At 36.5% G+C, this 19,067-nt stretch overlaps 1 protein-coding gene across 8 annotated transcripts in view; it reads right to left on the reverse strand.

Annotated features, from left to right (window-relative positions):
* The window catches only part of LOC135219418 (cGMP-dependent 3',5'-cyclic phosphodiesterase-like), a 690,625-nt gene that overhangs the window by 28,238 nt on the left and 643,320 nt on the right, over positions 1-19,067 (reverse strand). For all 8 annotated transcript variants that reach the window (XM_064256178.1, XM_064256181.1, XM_064256182.1 and 5 more), the window contains one exon: positions 1,636-1,718. In XM_064256178.1, coding sequence (XP_064112248.1) covers positions 1,636-1,718 — 83 coding nt within the window. The remainder of the gene's footprint in view (positions 1-1,635; positions 1,719-19,067) is intronic.

The raw sequence follows: 19,067 nt of genomic DNA on the forward strand, positions 1-19,067 counted from the left end.
ACCATAACCCACTGGTGTTTCTTTCTTTTATCCATGGCTCATACATTTTTTGCTGTTAAGGATAGCATTACCCTCCAACTAATCTATCTTACGTATGTATGACTCCAGCGTCTAAACGTAGATTTCAATGCGAATATCAGGCTCATTAACATAATTCCCTTAAGTATTTGAACTGAATTTTCGGTTCAACAATCTCAAAGTTGCATTAAAACGAATAAACAAATTATGAAGTATTGAAAAAAGGAAATTTGCAAGGAGCTGTAAGGTCAACAACCTCGGGAGACAGCCCTTAATTAAGGGGAACAATCGTGCGGTAAAATAAAGCCGAGAAAGGAAATAGAGAATCGCAAAATGATAGTTTGCTATTAATAGACTCTGCCACAAAGTTGAGGAGGATTTAATGGAAACCTTTGGATGTGGATCACTGGTGAAGGATTAACCCAGTAAACTTTTCGTGGGATCCACAGCGATTCACTACCCTCGTCTTGGAAAATTGTCGGTAAGTTTTCGCGTAAAGCCACCCGGCAAACAAATAAATCAGGAAGTGATATTCAAGTCTCGCAGACAGTCACAATTCTTAGAAAAATGATGACTTGACATTATGAAGAATAATGTAATCTAACAGGACAAATTGAGGTGACACTCTTACTACTAATAATTTTAACTATGGAAAATACGAATGGCCCCTTGATAGCAGTTACATATTCATTTGAAGTTCATGGTCAACTTTTGGTGTCATCAGAAATTGCATCATTAATAAAATATGTATAGAACATACGGTCCATCTTTTCGAGTTCACAAGTTGTGACCAAGGTTAAAGTTGTTTACTAAATCTATGAATTAAGAACCATAACTTCCCATTTTTGCACAATCCATTCCATGAAAAAGTCCATGAAACAGTCAAGAGCATACAGACAGACAGACAGACAGAGCAACCTGATGATCTCCCTCTCTTCTCACCTAGACACAATGGTCAATTTTTGTATTAATTTTGAATAAAAAACTTGGGGCAGACAGGCGGATGGGAATAACTATACCCACGATTTTGTCGTTAAGGGACGGATAGCAAAATGAACTGTCACTGTAGTAAGATTTTACAGCCTAAGGATTACTTACAAGGTGGGGGAACACCATTGATACACAAAACCCACAACAGCAGTACACTAGAGCGCTGTGAAAGCGCTTGAGAGAAGACTGTGATAATTATATCAATGCCACTAATAAGACCTCCCGTATACTTTAAATAAAAAAAAACACTGAAGTCAATAATTAAAACATGTAACTCTGCGAATAAAAGACAAGGTTATTCGCTGGAGGCCCGAATTCTGACGGGAACATTTATCCATTTTACATGACAATGAAGCTTTCTACATGAGGTAATGGGCTTTACTTTTATTTTCAGTAGTAATTGATCAAATACTATCTTTTAAACTTCTCTTACCACTTTGTGTTTTCTTAAATCTCAATAACCCTTAAAAAAAGTATTGGAGCATTAATTCAACGCAAAATGTGAACAGTCGATGCAGTTTCTGAGTTGCACTCTTTCTAATCTAATCTAATCAAGACATTCCCTATCATCATTACAAAAATACCTAATTAATGAGGGAAAGTAAAAGCTTGAATAAGAACACTCACTTAAACGAGCAGAAATCTTTGTTGAAATCACTGGGCTGCAGAACCTCTGCTTGGACCAAGCGATCGACTTCTTCCTTCGTCACCTGTGGAGAAAGAGAGACGATAAATAAAAACACCGAAAGCAGCTCATTTCACATTTTCTATATTTCGAGCCTAGGCCGAGATTCTAAAAAGTTCAATACCGTGTTCTGGCAACCTGTCGTTTTAGAAATCGGACGCACTGATGAACAACGGGTAACCAGGGCACGATAATGTAACTTTCAGCCTCGCTGACTACAGCTTCATTACTATAATGTGGGTATACCGGGCATTATTACTCGTCGCTTGTGCACGCACCTTATGCCGTCTAACACCTCTCCTGTTCATTTAATTTTTGTTTTGTTTTGCATTTAATATGTGCTAAGCAGCAATGAAACCATCAATGATAGCTGGAAAAATGTTGCAACCATTGGTAAGGCTTAATAGGATACCAAACTGTCCAATAAGAAGCCTTACTGACTGATTAAATTTACGTTATCCAGCGTTGGAACGACTACGGTCATCCTAAAAAAAAATCAATATCGACAAGTATTAGCGACTTTAGGATTCCCCGTACGTAAACGTACGTATATAAACAAATGACTACAGTTTTCATCAATTGCCGTAAGAAATGAAGAATATGTACTACTATGGTCATGTAGAAGAGCAGGGCAAATAAGTATAAACAGGGAATTATATATATTATTGTTCCGCGATGATGTCAAATTCATCAAAAAATGTGAACAGTGGCTATACGGATCTGTTTACTAATGAGTAGGTAATTATATTATCAATGACACGTTTGCCTTAGGAAACAACAGAAAAAAATAACAGGGGAACTCTCATCGATACAATATGCAATTTCCCGAAATCAAAAGCCAACAAATATCTCTGCTTGATGACGTTTCCACGGCAAAAGCAAACCATTTATATCGAATTCTGTCGAAAAAGGAAGGAGGCTTATATTTCGAGTCTTCCATTGCGGATACGTCACTTTATGGTTGCACGATGGCGTTGGGGTATCTATATTTACTTCTTTCTTTCTTTTTTTTAACTTACACATCCTCAAAGGCACATCACATAATTCTACAGGATTCTCACCAGTCTCACGTCAAACTCTTCTTATTCATGAACATTAAGTTAAAGAAAATTCTGTATAAAAAAAAAAATGCATACAAAAACTTGGTTCAATGTTCGAAATTCAAGAGGTGCTGCAGATAATTTCTGAATGATAAGAGAAAATAACCTATAAAATCGACGAATAAATACATAGAACACGAAGAACGACGAGAGTAAGCGATATATATATATATATATAATATATATAATATATATATATATATATATATATATATATACAATATATATATATATATATATATATATATATATATATATAATATATATAGCTATATAAATATATGTATATATTATTTTTTATAGCTTCATGCCCTTTTCTGGTCCACGTCCGAGGCAAAAAAGGAAAAAGGAAACGGGAAAGAAGGAAGGAAGGAAGAAAGATGAGGCTTTCCGTGAAGAAGAAATCAATAAACCTATTTTATTTCATTTTTTCAAAAGAATGTATAAGGCAGGAATAGCATTGGCAGGAAGGAAATCAAAATCATGTCAGCAGATGCTTATAACGACAGGTGTTGACCTCAATGCAATAGAAATAAAAGTGCCGGCTTGCTGATACAAGATGAGGGGCAAAATGACGAGGGTAAGACTTCAAAAGGATGCGAATTTCGACTATGAATAAACATATTCCTTAAAAAAAAGAAGGAAAAATACGCACTGAAAGTGAGCCAAAACAGTTCCGAATTTGTTTTCCTGCATGTCAGTGAATTTGTACTCGGTCTCCTAAAGACCCACGAGCGATAACACCTTTTCTTTATGGCGAAAACGGAAATATTGACCTTGTCTTGATGTTATTAAGAAATTAATATCGAAGGCAGAAACATTAGACCTCCTGAAATTGTATAAGGATGTAAAATGACAGCTGAAAGTCAGTTAATCATTCCATCTTATCGACAACGCTCACTTTAATGTCCAAACTGCATGACATTTCTTCATCATTTGATGAGTGAATGAAACAATAACTCCATCAAACACTACTGCTCAAGGTGTGAGCGCAACCTTATTGTCCCTCTTTCAAACGAACCAACGAACATCACACTGAGGCTTATAGGCCTTTAATAGGAACCGCCTCTTGTAAAGGCGAGATAAATTATGACAGTTATAGAGCAGGGCCAGTGTAGTTTTGACATTGTATAAGACACTCTGAAAGATCGATATCCAACTTCAAATTTCAGAAGCACGGAAAGCCGAGAGAGAGCGAGATCTGAAGTGGGTTATTCAGGTGCAATATCGGTAGGGTATAAGGCTGATCTCTAGAAGAACTAAGACCATATTGATTGACCGAGCTCACACAAGCTTCCAATACATTGCGTACTGAGCGATGCCAAAACAGTACCTTACTTTTATGAATGTTTCATAACACTTCGCGTCCTCCTTAGTGCAAGCTTTATTTTTATCGATACCAAAAACAAATATATCACCTACTGGTCTGAGAAAAGTTAACGCACATACTACAAGCAAGTCTACCCAGGAGATAAAGGTCACAAGAGGCTTCTGACATCCGAATTGAAGAATCCTACTCGAGCAGAGGTATTACCAAAATATCTGAAGCATATGGCTTTAATATCATCATCACTGAAGATAATGGGTGCCTTACACATAGCAATTAGCCTTTCAAAGTTTACGAACACGAAGATCCTATAGGAAAATCTGTTGAATTTGCAATCACCATATATCAAGACAAAGTTGAATATCTACGTATGTGTTGGTTCATACTAACAGGAACTTGTTTCTTATTATGTAGACAAATTTAAGAGTAGTCTCTTAGAGTACAGGCTATGTATGAATATGAGCATACATGCACGATAGAGTAATTTTTCCTCACAAAAACAAGCAGACACACACACACACACACACACACACATATATATATATATATATATATATATATATATATATATATATATATATATATATGTGTGTGTGTGTGTGTGTGTGTGCGCGTGTGTGTGTGTGTGTGTATGTATGTATGTAAAAAGGCTGAAGGCCCTTTATGCATTACATGGTAACGTGAAAGATATGAAATCCCCAACCAACACACAAGACAATTGCAAAAATTAATTTAGGTACTGAATTAGCCTCTGAACTACAAAAAAAACTTCATTCCAGGAATAAGCAAGGTCTAGCTATCATAGGAAAAGCTAGATTAATCAAAGTTTAAAAGAATCAGGATTCCCCAATGACCCGATTCATAGAAACGGACTGTTTTAAGCAAGGCATGGCTAACTGAAATAATCCCCACAAATGAACAGAGAAAGCCACTTCTCTTCAAACACAGACATATTTGCTCCAAAACTGAAATAGTCACACAGTTAAGGAAACAGTCTCTTTATTACGTACATACACAATCAGGGCTTATCAAAAACGGTAATAATTCGGCTTACTCTCTCTCTCTTTCTCTCTCTCATATGTATCTAATATTATATATATATATATATATATATATAAACTATATAATATATATATAACTATCTTATATATATATATATATGTATATATATATATAATATTCTATATTATATATGTATATAGATATATATATATAATAATATATATATATACGTGTGAGTGCGTATTACATAATATACATATAGAACACCACTGAATTGAAGAAATTATACGAAATAAAGTGATTCGCCGAACATATATTCTGATGCTGGACCGCTGCCAAAAGCGCTTCAACAAGAATGAGGATCCTTCGACTTATCAAAATAGCGAAAGATACCGGGACTTCTGTTCAAATGTTGATGGCCATTCCCGTCTCCGAAGAACCACAGCAAAAGAGAATGCAATGAAAGAAATGGTGGGACAAAGACGGATTAGTTAAAAGAGATGAGCCAGGGAAGGAAGAAAGGAAGAGATATTAAGTGGGTCATCCATCCGCCAGTGACATTATCGAAACGCGCCATGTTCCAAAAATATCCCCCGAATGGGCCGTCCACTCGATTTCTTTACTATACCATTTCTGTCATTGGGAATTCCCCAGCGGGGCCATAAATGAACATGATTGCGAGGGAGGAAATATATTTTGGTTATGAGAGAAGCACTGAAGAAGCTGTAACATAACTCGAAGAAAATCAGGGAGACTGACTGTTTCATGGAAAATAATTTGTGCTACAAAGTAGGCAAGAAAAAAATAACGATCGCGTTCTTAAATCCTCGCCAACTACTTTTTTCCCTCAATATTATTACTGTTATTACCAGTATTATGATTATCTTTTTTACTACTTCGGCAACTGTGTGGATATTGCCGGTTATTCATTTTTTATCATGTTACCTCATGTATGTAGAATGTGTTTGTTACTGTCTCTACTTTGTATATTCCATGTATATGGCCTTGAGCTGACAATAAAAAAATTATTATTATTACTATAACGACTAACATAATGTGCCTTTTAAAGCAATGAGTAAAAGTACTGTCATCACGACCCTGAGCAATGAACCGAAAGAAAACAGCAACAAACAGCCACTGGTTCGCAGTCCAAGGAACCGCCATGGAATGCAGTATGTGTCAACTATAAACAAGAAAATCCCTCTCCAGTTGCGAAGCTCTCTCTCTCTCTCTCTCTCTCTCTCTCTCTCACTCCTCCCTGAAATTGGGTTGAGGTCGGGAGAGGAGAGGGAAGATCTATAAAGGATGATCCTGCGCTGCACGAGCGTTTGTCAAAGCATTCGCTCCTTTGATCGTCTTTTGCCATATAGATACGAGGAACTAATGGGTTCTCGCTCTCTCTCTCTCTCTCTCTCTCTCTCTCTCTCTCTCTCTCTCTCTCTTTTCGGGTTTTCACTCGTTCCGTTGTTCAATCACCAGCTTGAATGACATCACTCTATACAATATCGAGTCCACATTGCCTGTCCTTCACAGAGTACTGATATATATGTGTATATATTATATATATTATATATAATATATATATATATAAATATATAATTATTATATATATAAATAAATACTTATATACACACACATATATGTGTGTATTTATATATACTGCCTGACTCACCACAGTCCACTGCCAATCAGTTCCAAATTCGCTGATTCACTACGCGTATTTCAGGAACAATTTGCCTCTCCCTACTCACCCTTAAAATCGAATCTGAAAACGCGTGATGATGAGGCGAGGCTGGTAATTACTTGACTACGACTAATTAATCAATCTCTCTCACGCACACACAAATATACATACACATATATACATACATATATATATATATATATATATATATATATATATATATATATATATATATATATATATATATATATATATATATGCCACGGAGGAAAATTGAAAGGCGAGAGCCAAGAACTTTCGGTCTAACAAGACCCTTTACTTTGGCACAACTGATCATCCAGAGCAAGAACATACTAGTACAAGTAGGCTCAATATCCAAACTGACATTACAAGATTAGCATAAGATCCAATTCACTCTACAGACACGAAAAAACGCCCGAGGGCAAGATTAGAGATTTAAGGCAGCCACACCTTGGAGGAACACACACGTGGTCAGCAGATGATTCTAATGTGATAATCTCGAAGGCGAAGTTTATTATGCCAACGTTCACGACATTTGCCTTCGTCATATTTTCAAGGCTGCAATGATTAAAATACCATCTTACAAAAGTCACATTAAAACATCGATACATCGAAGGTTTTTAATACCTGCAATACTTGGACTCCGACGAAAAGGAAATGTCGTGAAACGTTGGCATAAGAAACTGGTAATACCAATGGCGCCTTTGCCGTCGATATCGTATCCTGAGTTTGAGAACTCACCCTAATTGGATATATATATATATATATATATATATAATATATATATATATATATATATATATATATATAATATATATATATATATATGTGTGTGTGTGTGTGTGTGTGTGTGTGTGTGTGTGTGTATATAAGATAAATATATACATGAAATTCCTGCTACGTTATTATATGTACGTATGTCATTTTCACGGATATGTTGCATTTCCTACGTACGTCAATGAATGATGTGTCGAGTAGCGCGTCATAACGAATACAGAGCGGTTGCATTTAAAAAGGAATAAACCACATGAAGGAATGAAACATATTCCGGCAATCCACATACGTCGCGTCGAGACTTACCCTCATCCACATTACAGCTTGCAGTCTCTTTCGAAGTCCCGCGCTTCCATTATAATTACAAACCATTAAAATTTGTTTACGAAAACGAACGCTATCTGAAGCGAAAAGTTCTTACCACTGGCATCAAGATGAAGTGCAATTATCTTGTTACCTTCTACTGAGTCATCTTTCTGATGCCAACTCAAACTAATTACGGGAACGATTGAATCATCATCTATAATCACGGGTATTTATGGGCAACAAAACCTCTTAACAATTCTCCAGGGAGATCGACGCACCAACCGGGGAAAGAGAATTGACGATTTCGAGAAGGAAAATTATGTCAAAAGATGACTTCATCCCGAATGGAGTTGGGAGAACATTAAAGACGAATGTATGTAAGAATCGGTATTTTTTTAAACTGTAGACGTAAAACGGAACAGGGCCAACACATTCCAAATCTAGGACACAAACTTCAAGAAAAGAAGAAGAGAGGAATTATAAGGGCTAAAACCTTTCAGAATTTCTTCTTGAGTTTTGGATGAAGGAATAAAATCGACTGACTCGAATTAACGCTTTCCATGTGTGATGATTACTGGCAGCTGTGTCACACGCAGGGAGAGAGAGAGAGAGAGAGAGAGAGAGAGAGAGAGAGAGAGAGAGAGAGAGAGAGAGAGAGAGATTATAGAATTTGACTATTTCTTCCGTACTCAAATAATCGACAACCGATAAGTAAGACTTTAATTTCAATCTGATTTTACATTTTATTGTGTAAATGGTAAGTAGTATTACCACGAGCAGGCTATGACACTGAATATCTGAGGGAAAATGAACAATGTTTTGTCCCAAACAGTGATGAACATCAAAGGGGAAACTGAACAGAAACACCACTAGAGCAACGAAGGGGCGACGAGAAACAAGTAAAGAGTAAATAGCCCAGGTATTCGAAAACAGATGAGAACCACTACGCCAAATGAGATTACAGCTTACCCACCGCCAAAATACGACGGGTTCATGCTGGGCAAAACAGTGACAAGAAGCAGCACGCAACGCAGAATCCAATAAACTTCCACTCACCCCGATTAAACTCCGCTGTAAAAATGACACGGCAAAATGTGGTTCATTTGCGGCCGGTGCCGCTTCATTTCCACCGGCAGTTTTCCGGGGAATTTCCCCTCGCCCACAGAACGCTGGAAGAAACCCCACACGGGGGAGTGGGGAGAGGAGGGGAGCAATGACTTGAAGAATGCACTGAGGCGCAGCCGGTTGAAGGAACCGTTAGCTTGGAGAGAAGGGGGAGAAGCAATACCCGGAGAATGGGTGAGGCTCAGGGGGTGAAGGTCTCCCTAACTGTAAGAGGGGGTGTGGGGAGAAGCAATACTTAGAGAATGCAGTGAGGCTTAACCAGAGGCAAACAAATATTGCTTGTGAAGGGAAGTGAAAATAGCTTTCGGGATTTCCTGGAACTCAGCCAACTGCAAGTAAGAGTTCAAAGAACTCGTTCCGTATCACACGGCCACATAAGAGACATTATTCCACGGAATGACGTCGAAATGTCGAGTTCCCTGTAAATAGCGAAAGTAACTTGAGTTTACTTTTCAAGGTGACAAGTAAACTATACAAATTCAGAGTTACGTAATTTCTGTTGAATAAGGAGGAGTCAATGACACGTCCGGCAAACTCTAACGCCAAGGAAACTTAACCCAGGAGATCTTTCAAACGACTGAAAAGAAATGTAAAATGTCCAAAGATCTTTGGAGAGTTCGCCTTTACGCTACCAAAACACACCACGAGTTTCGCCCTTATTATAAATTCTTGGGATATTTCCGACCCGAAAAGCGGTCTTGAAGATTTACGCTTCAATAAACAATAAAACCCTGATATATAAACCCATAAACTTCGAATACAATCATTCTGGGCGGAGGAATACAGTAAATGCATCACCGTTCCCCTGAGCGTTTGAAAAGCATTTGCTGATGCAAGCGAAGGGAAACTGCGTTCCAGAAAGGCGTCTCTTTCGAGTTATGCGTCCGCTTAAATATAGTGGTTAAACCATTGGGCGCATTTTTCTCCCGACACAAGTTCGAACTCGCTGGGTGAAAGATGAAATTCTTCATTCCTTCTTACTTTGGATCTGCAAATGTTTTATGCGAAAATTGTTAGTAAAACGGTAAAGAAATCAAAACGTAAATGTTCATTGCCTGGAAGTTGTATTTCCATAAATCTGGTGAATATGACCCGTGGATATCACACACACACACACACTATATATATATAGTATATATATATAGTATATATATATATATATAATATATATATATATAGATATATATATATATTTATGTAATATAATTTATGTATATAATAGTATATATATATATATATATATATAACTATAAAAATTATATTAAATTAGAAAATTCAAATATTTCGTATATCTGCATATAGTGCACGCGGCTCACTTCAACAAACGTTCCGTACTGCCAGCCAGCATGTCAGCTGACTGACATCCTTGGGAACCAGTGTTACTTGAGATTATATTCTTCACATAATTCTTTGCTTATTTAGGTATCTTTGAGTAACTTCAACTTAAAACTACAATAATAATCTTTAATTTTTAAGTATTGGACGTGAACAAACGATGTGTGAACAAGCGAGATGACAAAGAAAAAAAAAAATAATTGGATCTTTCGTATGGACACTGAGTCCATGCCTCTTTCTTGATAAACTAATGTTCCATTTTCCAAAGGTGATGCCATCAATACATAGCGTAACTATCTCTCATATACCGACAGGATGAAGATGAACTCGTCTAAACAAGACACCGTCCAGCTATTTTGCGCCGTCAATAGCTGAGATAAATGAGTTGTACAAAATAGCCTCCGAAATGCTGTGGAGTTCCGTAGTTTTGCAGTATAATGACAGCAAAATTTCCTACTTTATTTCTTTAAAAGCTTTGAAAAGGCTGCATGGTTGCTCGATTTCTTCTAACAATTAAAAAAAAAACGCATTTTCATCATTTTTTTTCTGCAGGTGAGTAGGATTAGGAAACAGCTGGAGATGGAAGCCGAAAATATGAAGTGTCTGAATTTCAGACATCGTGAGGGAGGAGTTAAACCTGCGTAAGCATTTATATGCTGATGGCATATTTTGATGTCAGGGCAATGTGAAAAGGGCAAGTGAGCTGACTGTGTGGCTTGATATATCCTCAGAGATAGTCAAAGCTTTTCTGATAAAAAGAGCAACTGTCGTGATTATGTAAATCAAAAAAAAGGTGTGTCTACGTTTGGGGAAGAGGGGGAAGGGGGAGGGGAGTTTCATGGAGGGAGAGGCATCGCAGAATTGCTCGAGGCCAATGACATCTGAATTTCACGAACGATTGGAAACCTAGATAAAAGTAATGAACGAGAGAGAGAGAGAGAGAGAGAGAGAGAGAGAGAGAGAGAGTGCTGAGCGGTAGAGATAAAGTCAAGTGAACGGGAGGTGAAATACAGACGAAGTTAAAGAACAAGGAATAAGGAAATATAAAAGAGCAATAAAAGCACGGCTCCCAGAGTTGTCCTTTCTATTTCAGTGATTTTTAGTAAAACAAAATTGAAAATACATTCACGTGATCTTCAGTTTGGGTGGGTGGCAATTTTGCAATATAATCATTTTCTCATAATCCACCCTCCACCCCCTCCCTCAAAAGAATAATAGGAGGGGAGGCAAATTCAAATAATAGCACGAGTGCTTGGAGATTAAGTTGCGCTTAAAGATTTATAGTAAATCAATTGGATTCGCCTCACGTTTCACTTTCTTAGCAGCTTAGTTACCATCATGTCACTGTTCTAATTCTTTATTAGCAAATCTTGCCGGCAATGGAAAATCCACAGTGAATTTCAGGTATCACTTGACGTTAAAACTCTAATTTTACTTCAACTGGCTGAATGGTTTGTTTCAAAAATTCGTTCGTATAATGTTAAAATGTATATTTTTTCTATGGTGAATTTACGGTATCAGGTGCATATCACGAACTGAACGTGAAATTGGATTGTGGATTTAAATAATCATAAAACATACACATACATAAGGACAAACCTAAAACGGAAATGAAAACCATTGTATACAGAAACAGTGACAAGGACATGAATGAGAAAGGTTATGTACAACAAACAATATGGCTACAGAAACTACTTGATGTCAAGAGATAATATGCACCATAACGATAGAATTCAGATTAACAGCGAGTAAAATGAGTTTTTGTTACAGAAATAAATTAAACCAATCACAAATCAAAGCGAATAACTTGAATCATGGTCGAAGTGTAAACTTCTAGTAATACATTGCCAAACATTAATCTGGTAAGTTAAATAAATATATATGGCACGAAAAGATGTGTGGCCGATGTTAAACTCTACGCAAATCGCGCAGAATATTTAACTTCTCACTGTAAGTTAAAACCACGAAGATACGTAACCTATTCTTTTTCAGGCTAAACCCGAGAAAAGAGGCAAAATGAACTGAAAAAAGCGAAAAATAACCAAATTAATCCCAAGAAAAGGAAAAACCACGCCCATTAAAAAGAAGGAATAATGCAAGGATTACTGATGGACAAAAAGTGAATTTACCAAGACGTACTACCATTATAAATAAGCCTCTAGTAATTAAGTTTCACGAGACCCAAATTAAATTCCACACACAGGACTATTCTTACCTGTCTCCGAAAATTTCAGCGGTCTACCTAAAATAGTTTTCGAGTTTTAAGTGGTTAACTGCGGAGAGGAGAGAATCGATTAGGCTTAGCCTAGCACAGGCCCTCGCTCTAGAGCAGCACGTAACGCTGTGTTGAATTGAATGTGCAGCATTATAACCAATATAGTAACTACGGCATTTATTATGTTGTTAAAATATTATATGATTATAATATAATGAAGCGTTTTAATCTTTATTAATCAAGTTTTTACAACCCACTACTTGAAATCTTAATTTTCCCATTTCATCAACATTAACGCCCATTTGAGCTCCTCCACTGGAAACAGGCTGTTATTTTCAATAAATAAATACATCCCTAATACATCCTTTACTCTCTCTCTCTCTCTCTCTCTCTCTCTCTCTCTCTCTCTCTCTCTCTCTCTCTCTCTCTCTCTATATATATATATATATATATTATATATATATATATAGTATATATATATATATATATATATATATATGTAGGAAGCCTACTAAAATTCGGAAAAAATTGAAAGTTTTTTATTTCAAGCTTCGGAGAGTACATTCTCTCTGTCTTTCAGAAAGAGGGAGAGAATGTACTCTCCGAAAGCTTAAATAAAAAACTTTCAATTTTTTCCGAATTTTAGTGGGCTTCCTACAACATATTAGATCACGGATCTAATATGTTGTTTAACTTTGCTATATATATATCTTATATATATTAATATATATATATATAATAATAATCCTATATATATGATATATATATATATATATATATATAGTATATATAGAAGAATGAACGCAGATGTTTAGCAAAATGTTACTACAAAAAGATTTTACATAAATTTAGTAATATGAGATGTAGAGTTATATATACCGGAAATGCAAAGACTATGAGAGAGAGAGAGAGAGAGAGAGAGAGAGAGAGATGAGAGAGAGAGAGAGGGGGGGGGGGGGGGTGGCAAGCAGACATCACAATCGACGTCATGCATATGACGGGCAATTAATAAGTATTGTATGCGAACGCAGGAGGCGGGAGTGAAGATATGCAAGTTTGGCCATAAAGATTTTAGTTCTGAATTATTAGCTAAATGGTCGACATCAACCATATGGATGTAACTAAAATATTTAAATGCTTAGTAAATATAAAAAAGATGCAGAGAGTCTCCATTTGTTCCTGTGAACGATTAGCATTTTTCGTTTTATAAACAGAAAATCCAACAAGTTTCATTTGAAGACGAGTCTAGTCAATGAAAACATTCGCATTCAGAATTCCACCGAATTTGTCGTCTATTTTCTCCTTCCTCACTCGGGTGACAAAAATATTACTATCTTTCAAATGCTTCTTTTGAGAGAGAGAGAGAGAGAGAGAGAGAGAGAGAGAGAGAGAGAGAGAGAGAGAGAGAGAGACAGAAAGAGAGAGAGAGAGAGAGAGAGAGAGAGAGAGAGAGAGAGAGAGAGAGAGAAACACGAGTGTGATATGGAAAATATTGGCCGTCCCTTCTCTAGGGAAAATATGTATATCTGGGTCAGTCCACTGGACTCTACTGACGGGAAGAATAGAATAAATTCGAGCAAGGGAAAGATAAAACAGTGAAAGGGAAAAGCGTTTAAAGAGGCCGTGAAAAGGAACAGAAGAGCATATTGGTGGCCGGGGGAAGAACGAAGAGGTCACTTTCGGGCGCTAAGCCTAGCTATTAGTGTCTTGTCTGTCTTGTTAGATTTATCTTAACGGTTACTTAACTATAACATAAAGGTCCTATTATGCTTCATAGATGCAGGGGTCAATAACCTTACTGCACCTTTGAAGAAAACGTCTGTACCTTGAATGAGAAAAGACAAGAATGAAAAGAGAAGAGCGACTGGTTGGTTTCTATTACCCTGATGTTACGCAATAATTTTTATCAATACATAAACATGCAACAATTGCTGTCAATACAAAAAAATACATGTTGAAAGCTTGATATACTTCATGACGGTGTCACATAAAAAAGTAGAAAGCTGTAAAAACCCTTACTCCTTAGAAATGGTGTCAACTGCATCCCATGTTTATCCTTTACTTAATGCTTTGCGATTCTCTCTCTCTCTCTCTCTCTCTCTCTCTCTCTCTCTCTCTCTCTCTCTCTCTCTGTCTCTCTCTCTCTCTCGTGATCATGTAAATATTTCCTCTCTTTCTCTATTAGGAATTAAAATCTCAATCTCTTCTTCTCCCCTCATCATTAATGTATATCTTTCTCCTTGGCGTTATAGTCTCTATCTCTATCTCTTTTTCTTCCCTCATCATTAATGTATGTCTTTTTCCTTGGCGTAACGGTATTTATCTCTCTCTCTCTCTCTCTCTCTCTCTCTCTCTTTGGGTATTAGAGCATTTCTCGCTATCTCCTGGCTGTAAATTATTTTTCTTTATCTGTTCCGGACAGTAAAGTCATTCTTTTTCTCTTTATTTTCCTCTCTCTGCAGAAAATGAACATTTCTCTCATTCTCTTTCTCTCTTGAGCTTCATGTATGCGAACAATGTCTCCGGGGTGTTTGGAGAGATTCATGACTCGCAGTGGCTATGTAATATTGTATATTCAAGGGGTACAAGGGGGTATTCCAGGAATGGGTCTTGCTCGTCGCTCTGCTACTTCGGGTAAAGTACACATGCCTTTAAGGCATAGATCTACATGTATGTAGTATGTATGTATGTATGTCTGTTTGTCTATTTGTCCCCATCTGTTCCTCTTATACGATGCTATAATATTTTCCCGCAATGACCACGCTCCCACCACGTCTTTCGTATGAAACCTGCTTTGTTTTATTTTCCGATATTGTGAATAGCGTATTCAAAAGAGAGAGAGAGAGAGAGAGAGAGAGAGAGAGAGAGAGAGAGAGAGAGGAGAGAGAGAGAATGTTGTTAATCATCTTTGATAGCGAACATGAAGAATCAGAACCCCGTAATTAAACTTTGAAGAAGACTTAACGTACGTGAAATTTGAATTCATCCAGGCCAAGTACCTTTGACAGAATTCGTCATGCGTGTATATTACGTACAACCAAGGCCTATACAAAGAGGTCAGACGGACAGAACTGTCATCTTCGCTCCTCTCTCTCGCTGTGACGTCACGCCGGCCACAACTTGTGATTCACTGGTGGGCCGCGGCATTGTAGATTAAGACATTATTGTTATTTCTCTTTGAGTAATTCTTGCTTTTGACTACTTAATCTAATACTTTCGTTATCAGAAAATTCCGAGAATGCCCAAACAATTTTATTGATAAAATAATATTACTGTAGCCTTAGTACAGCAGTGTGGATTGAGAAGCAAGTATTGAAGGAAACGGTTGTAGTTGTAACTTTTATTAATGAAAATAATTTATAAACACTTAAATACAAACAGAAATAACCTTAATTTATTTTACAACAATTCCTTGATTGAAGGCCTTAAAATGTTTAAAGTATTTATACACAGATCTCAATATTTAACTTTAATTTTTTTCTTGTGTCTCCCCGATCATTTTCAATTTTCATCTTTCTCTTCTTCGTTTTAATAGTACTATTTAGGTGCCTTAGTCTAAAATATATAGAGATCTTTGCGAAGAATTCAATAATCTCTTTAGGGACCTTTACTCCTGATCGTTGCAATTCAGCAACAAGAGTTTTTCTGCATGCTTTCCCTTCTAAAAGTGATGAACCGTGAATTGTGTTGAAGACTTCTCGTAGGACACTTAATTGAGAAGAAAATTCTTCTGATGGCATATACAGCTCACCTGTTTACCATTTCAATCCACGATTCCTTTGCATTTTTACACTCTCTCATCTTTTTTTCCTAATTGTGGATATTTTGTAGAAAACTTGTTGACAACATAACCACCTATATATTTAAGAGCTTCATCTTCAATTACAGTGGCAGCCTTTTCGTTTTCTTTATCCAGAATCTGATTGTTTACATCTTCTGTGGGGTATTCAAAATCTAAATATCTAAATAATGAGCTGGTCAAGTATATTTCTAACGCCAATTCTCTATCTTCACTGTATTTTGAATTGCATGCAGACTCATTTGTCAACATGTCATAATTGTTGCTCTTTGCAATGATGTTTGTTTTTTCACTAATTATTTTTACATCTTTTTCCCAGAATCAATGACCTAAGCCTAAACTTGAATTCAATAGCATTAGGGTGATCGTATGTGCCCTTCATTTGCCCTATGCAACCGAACAGATGCTCTCTGTAGTCTTGATTCAACTTATGCGTCATCATGATGTAATCTACATTAAAGACATCTTTAACCATATTAGAGAGACCAATAACCGACTTGCTAGAAAAAATTATGCCTTTTTGAAATTTGTACAGACATCTTGTTTTTTGTGATTTTACTTGTAAAGAAGTCATCACCTTTATGACCTTTCCAAATTATTTATTTGAAATTCTTTATCAATCCCAAAACCCCTTCTCGCTGGTATATCGCCATACATGTTGTTTGAATTCATTATATCAAAACAGTCGTTTATCAATGGGATAAAATCAGAGGTAGCTTGCCAGTTATTGGATTCCAACAGACCTCTACTTCCCAAATACTTTAATGCACTTGCACAAGATGACGATAATAATTGCACAGCATACTTGACGCGCTGCCTGTGCAGTCCATTAACAGATAGATGGAGTTCATTAATTTTATAGGCCAGCACATATTCTGTACTAGATTTGCCAATATTTCACGGATACTTATGGCAGAAATGAAATCACTGCCTAAATGAAAGCCTGAATCAATTAATTTATTTCTGACTAATTTTATCAAATGGGAAACGTCGGCAAAAACGTATATCTCCCTGTCAGCACTTGGTTTCTTGATTGAAATCCTATTGACAAGAGGATCAATGCCAAATTCTTTCCACATGCGAAGATTGGCTGATCCCATGTCAGAAACAATAGCATGCTTTGGATTGATTTCATCAGATCGGCAACACACGTTTATCCACTTATCACAGTAAATTTTGTCTCTAGGAAACGTAAAATGCCTAATGCCATTGCCTTTTGATTTTCTCTTGGTACTCATTCATCCATAAACAGAACAGTTATTTGGCATTGTCGGTTAAGTGACTGCTCTCGTTGTAAGCATAGGCCTTGGTTTTAAGAAGTTAACTGACCGGGCTGGGGCGAACTGTGGCGAGCGTGACGAGCCCAGAAGGGTGACTCAGGGATAATCCTCTGTCCGACTGACCTCTTTGTATAGGCCTTGCGTACAACCAAAGGCCGCCTCTTACCACAGCCGGCTGAACATACGACCTCTTAGCTTTGGGCTCTTCAGCGAAGGGCTTGCTTTCATAATCATAAAGGCCGCAGGCGGTAGCGCTCACATTGTATTACGCCGTACACACTTGAGATTGGAGATGTCATACACAAGCAAAACACAATCCAAAGTGGGCGGCTAGGTTCTTGCCATGTCAACCCTTCTCCATCACTGTATATTTCTTAATATAGTTAGACCACTTTATCTATAATTTGCAAAAGTTTTCATAAAACGGCAAGAGCATTTAATTTGAAAGGACATTTGTTTCGAACATAATCTGCTTCCAAAATCATATTTAATTGTCTGCTATCTGACCATAGGTTTCTATAAAGACTGAAGGCAAAGCCAATGAAAACATGCTCAGCTCACTGATTAAATTATGATTCCAAGAGAAAACTTCGCTGGCCCATTAGTTACTATGAAATAACGCGTCTTCGTTTTGTCACACGTTTACACAAATGAAATCAATCAATCAAGTACTACTTTGTTGTGTTACTTCGGACCAAATGTGAAGATATTGTGAAAAGAAATCTTTATCCGTCAAATGTCAAGAAATTATGGCGAAAGGAAATAATTATACATCAAATGTTAGGAAATTATGTTGAAAGGAAATCATTATCCATCAAATGTCAAGAAATTATGGTGAAAGGAAATAATTATACATCAAATGTTAGGAAATTATGGTAAACGGAAATCATTATACGTCAAATGTCAAGAAATTATGGTGAAAGGAATTAATTATGCATCAAATGTTAGGAAATTATGGTGAAAGGAAATCATTATCCATCAAATGTCAAGAAATTATGGTGAAAGGAAATAATTATACATCAAATATTAGGAAATTATGGTGAAAGGAAATCATTATACGTCAAATGTCAAGAAATTATGGTGAAAGGAAATCATTATACGTCAAATGTCAAGAAATTATGGTGAAAGGAAATCATTATCCATCAAATGTAGAGAAATTATGGTGAAAGGAAATCATTATACATCAAATATTAGGAAATTATGGTGAAAGGAAATCATTATCCATCAAATTTAGAGAAATTATGGTGAAAGGAAATCATTATCCATCTAATGTAGAGAAATTATGGTGAAAGGAAATCATTATACATCAAATGTCAAGTGATTATGGTGAAAGGAAATCATTATCAGTCAAATGTCAAGAAAATATGGTGAAATAAAATCATTTTCCGTCAAACGTCAAGAATTAT

This window comes from Macrobrachium nipponense, chromosome 1 (assembly GCF_015104395.2).
Source record: "Macrobrachium nipponense isolate FS-2020 chromosome 1, ASM1510439v2, whole genome shotgun sequence".
Lineage (NCBI taxonomy): Eukaryota > Metazoa > Arthropoda > Malacostraca > Decapoda > Palaemonidae > Macrobrachium > Macrobrachium nipponense.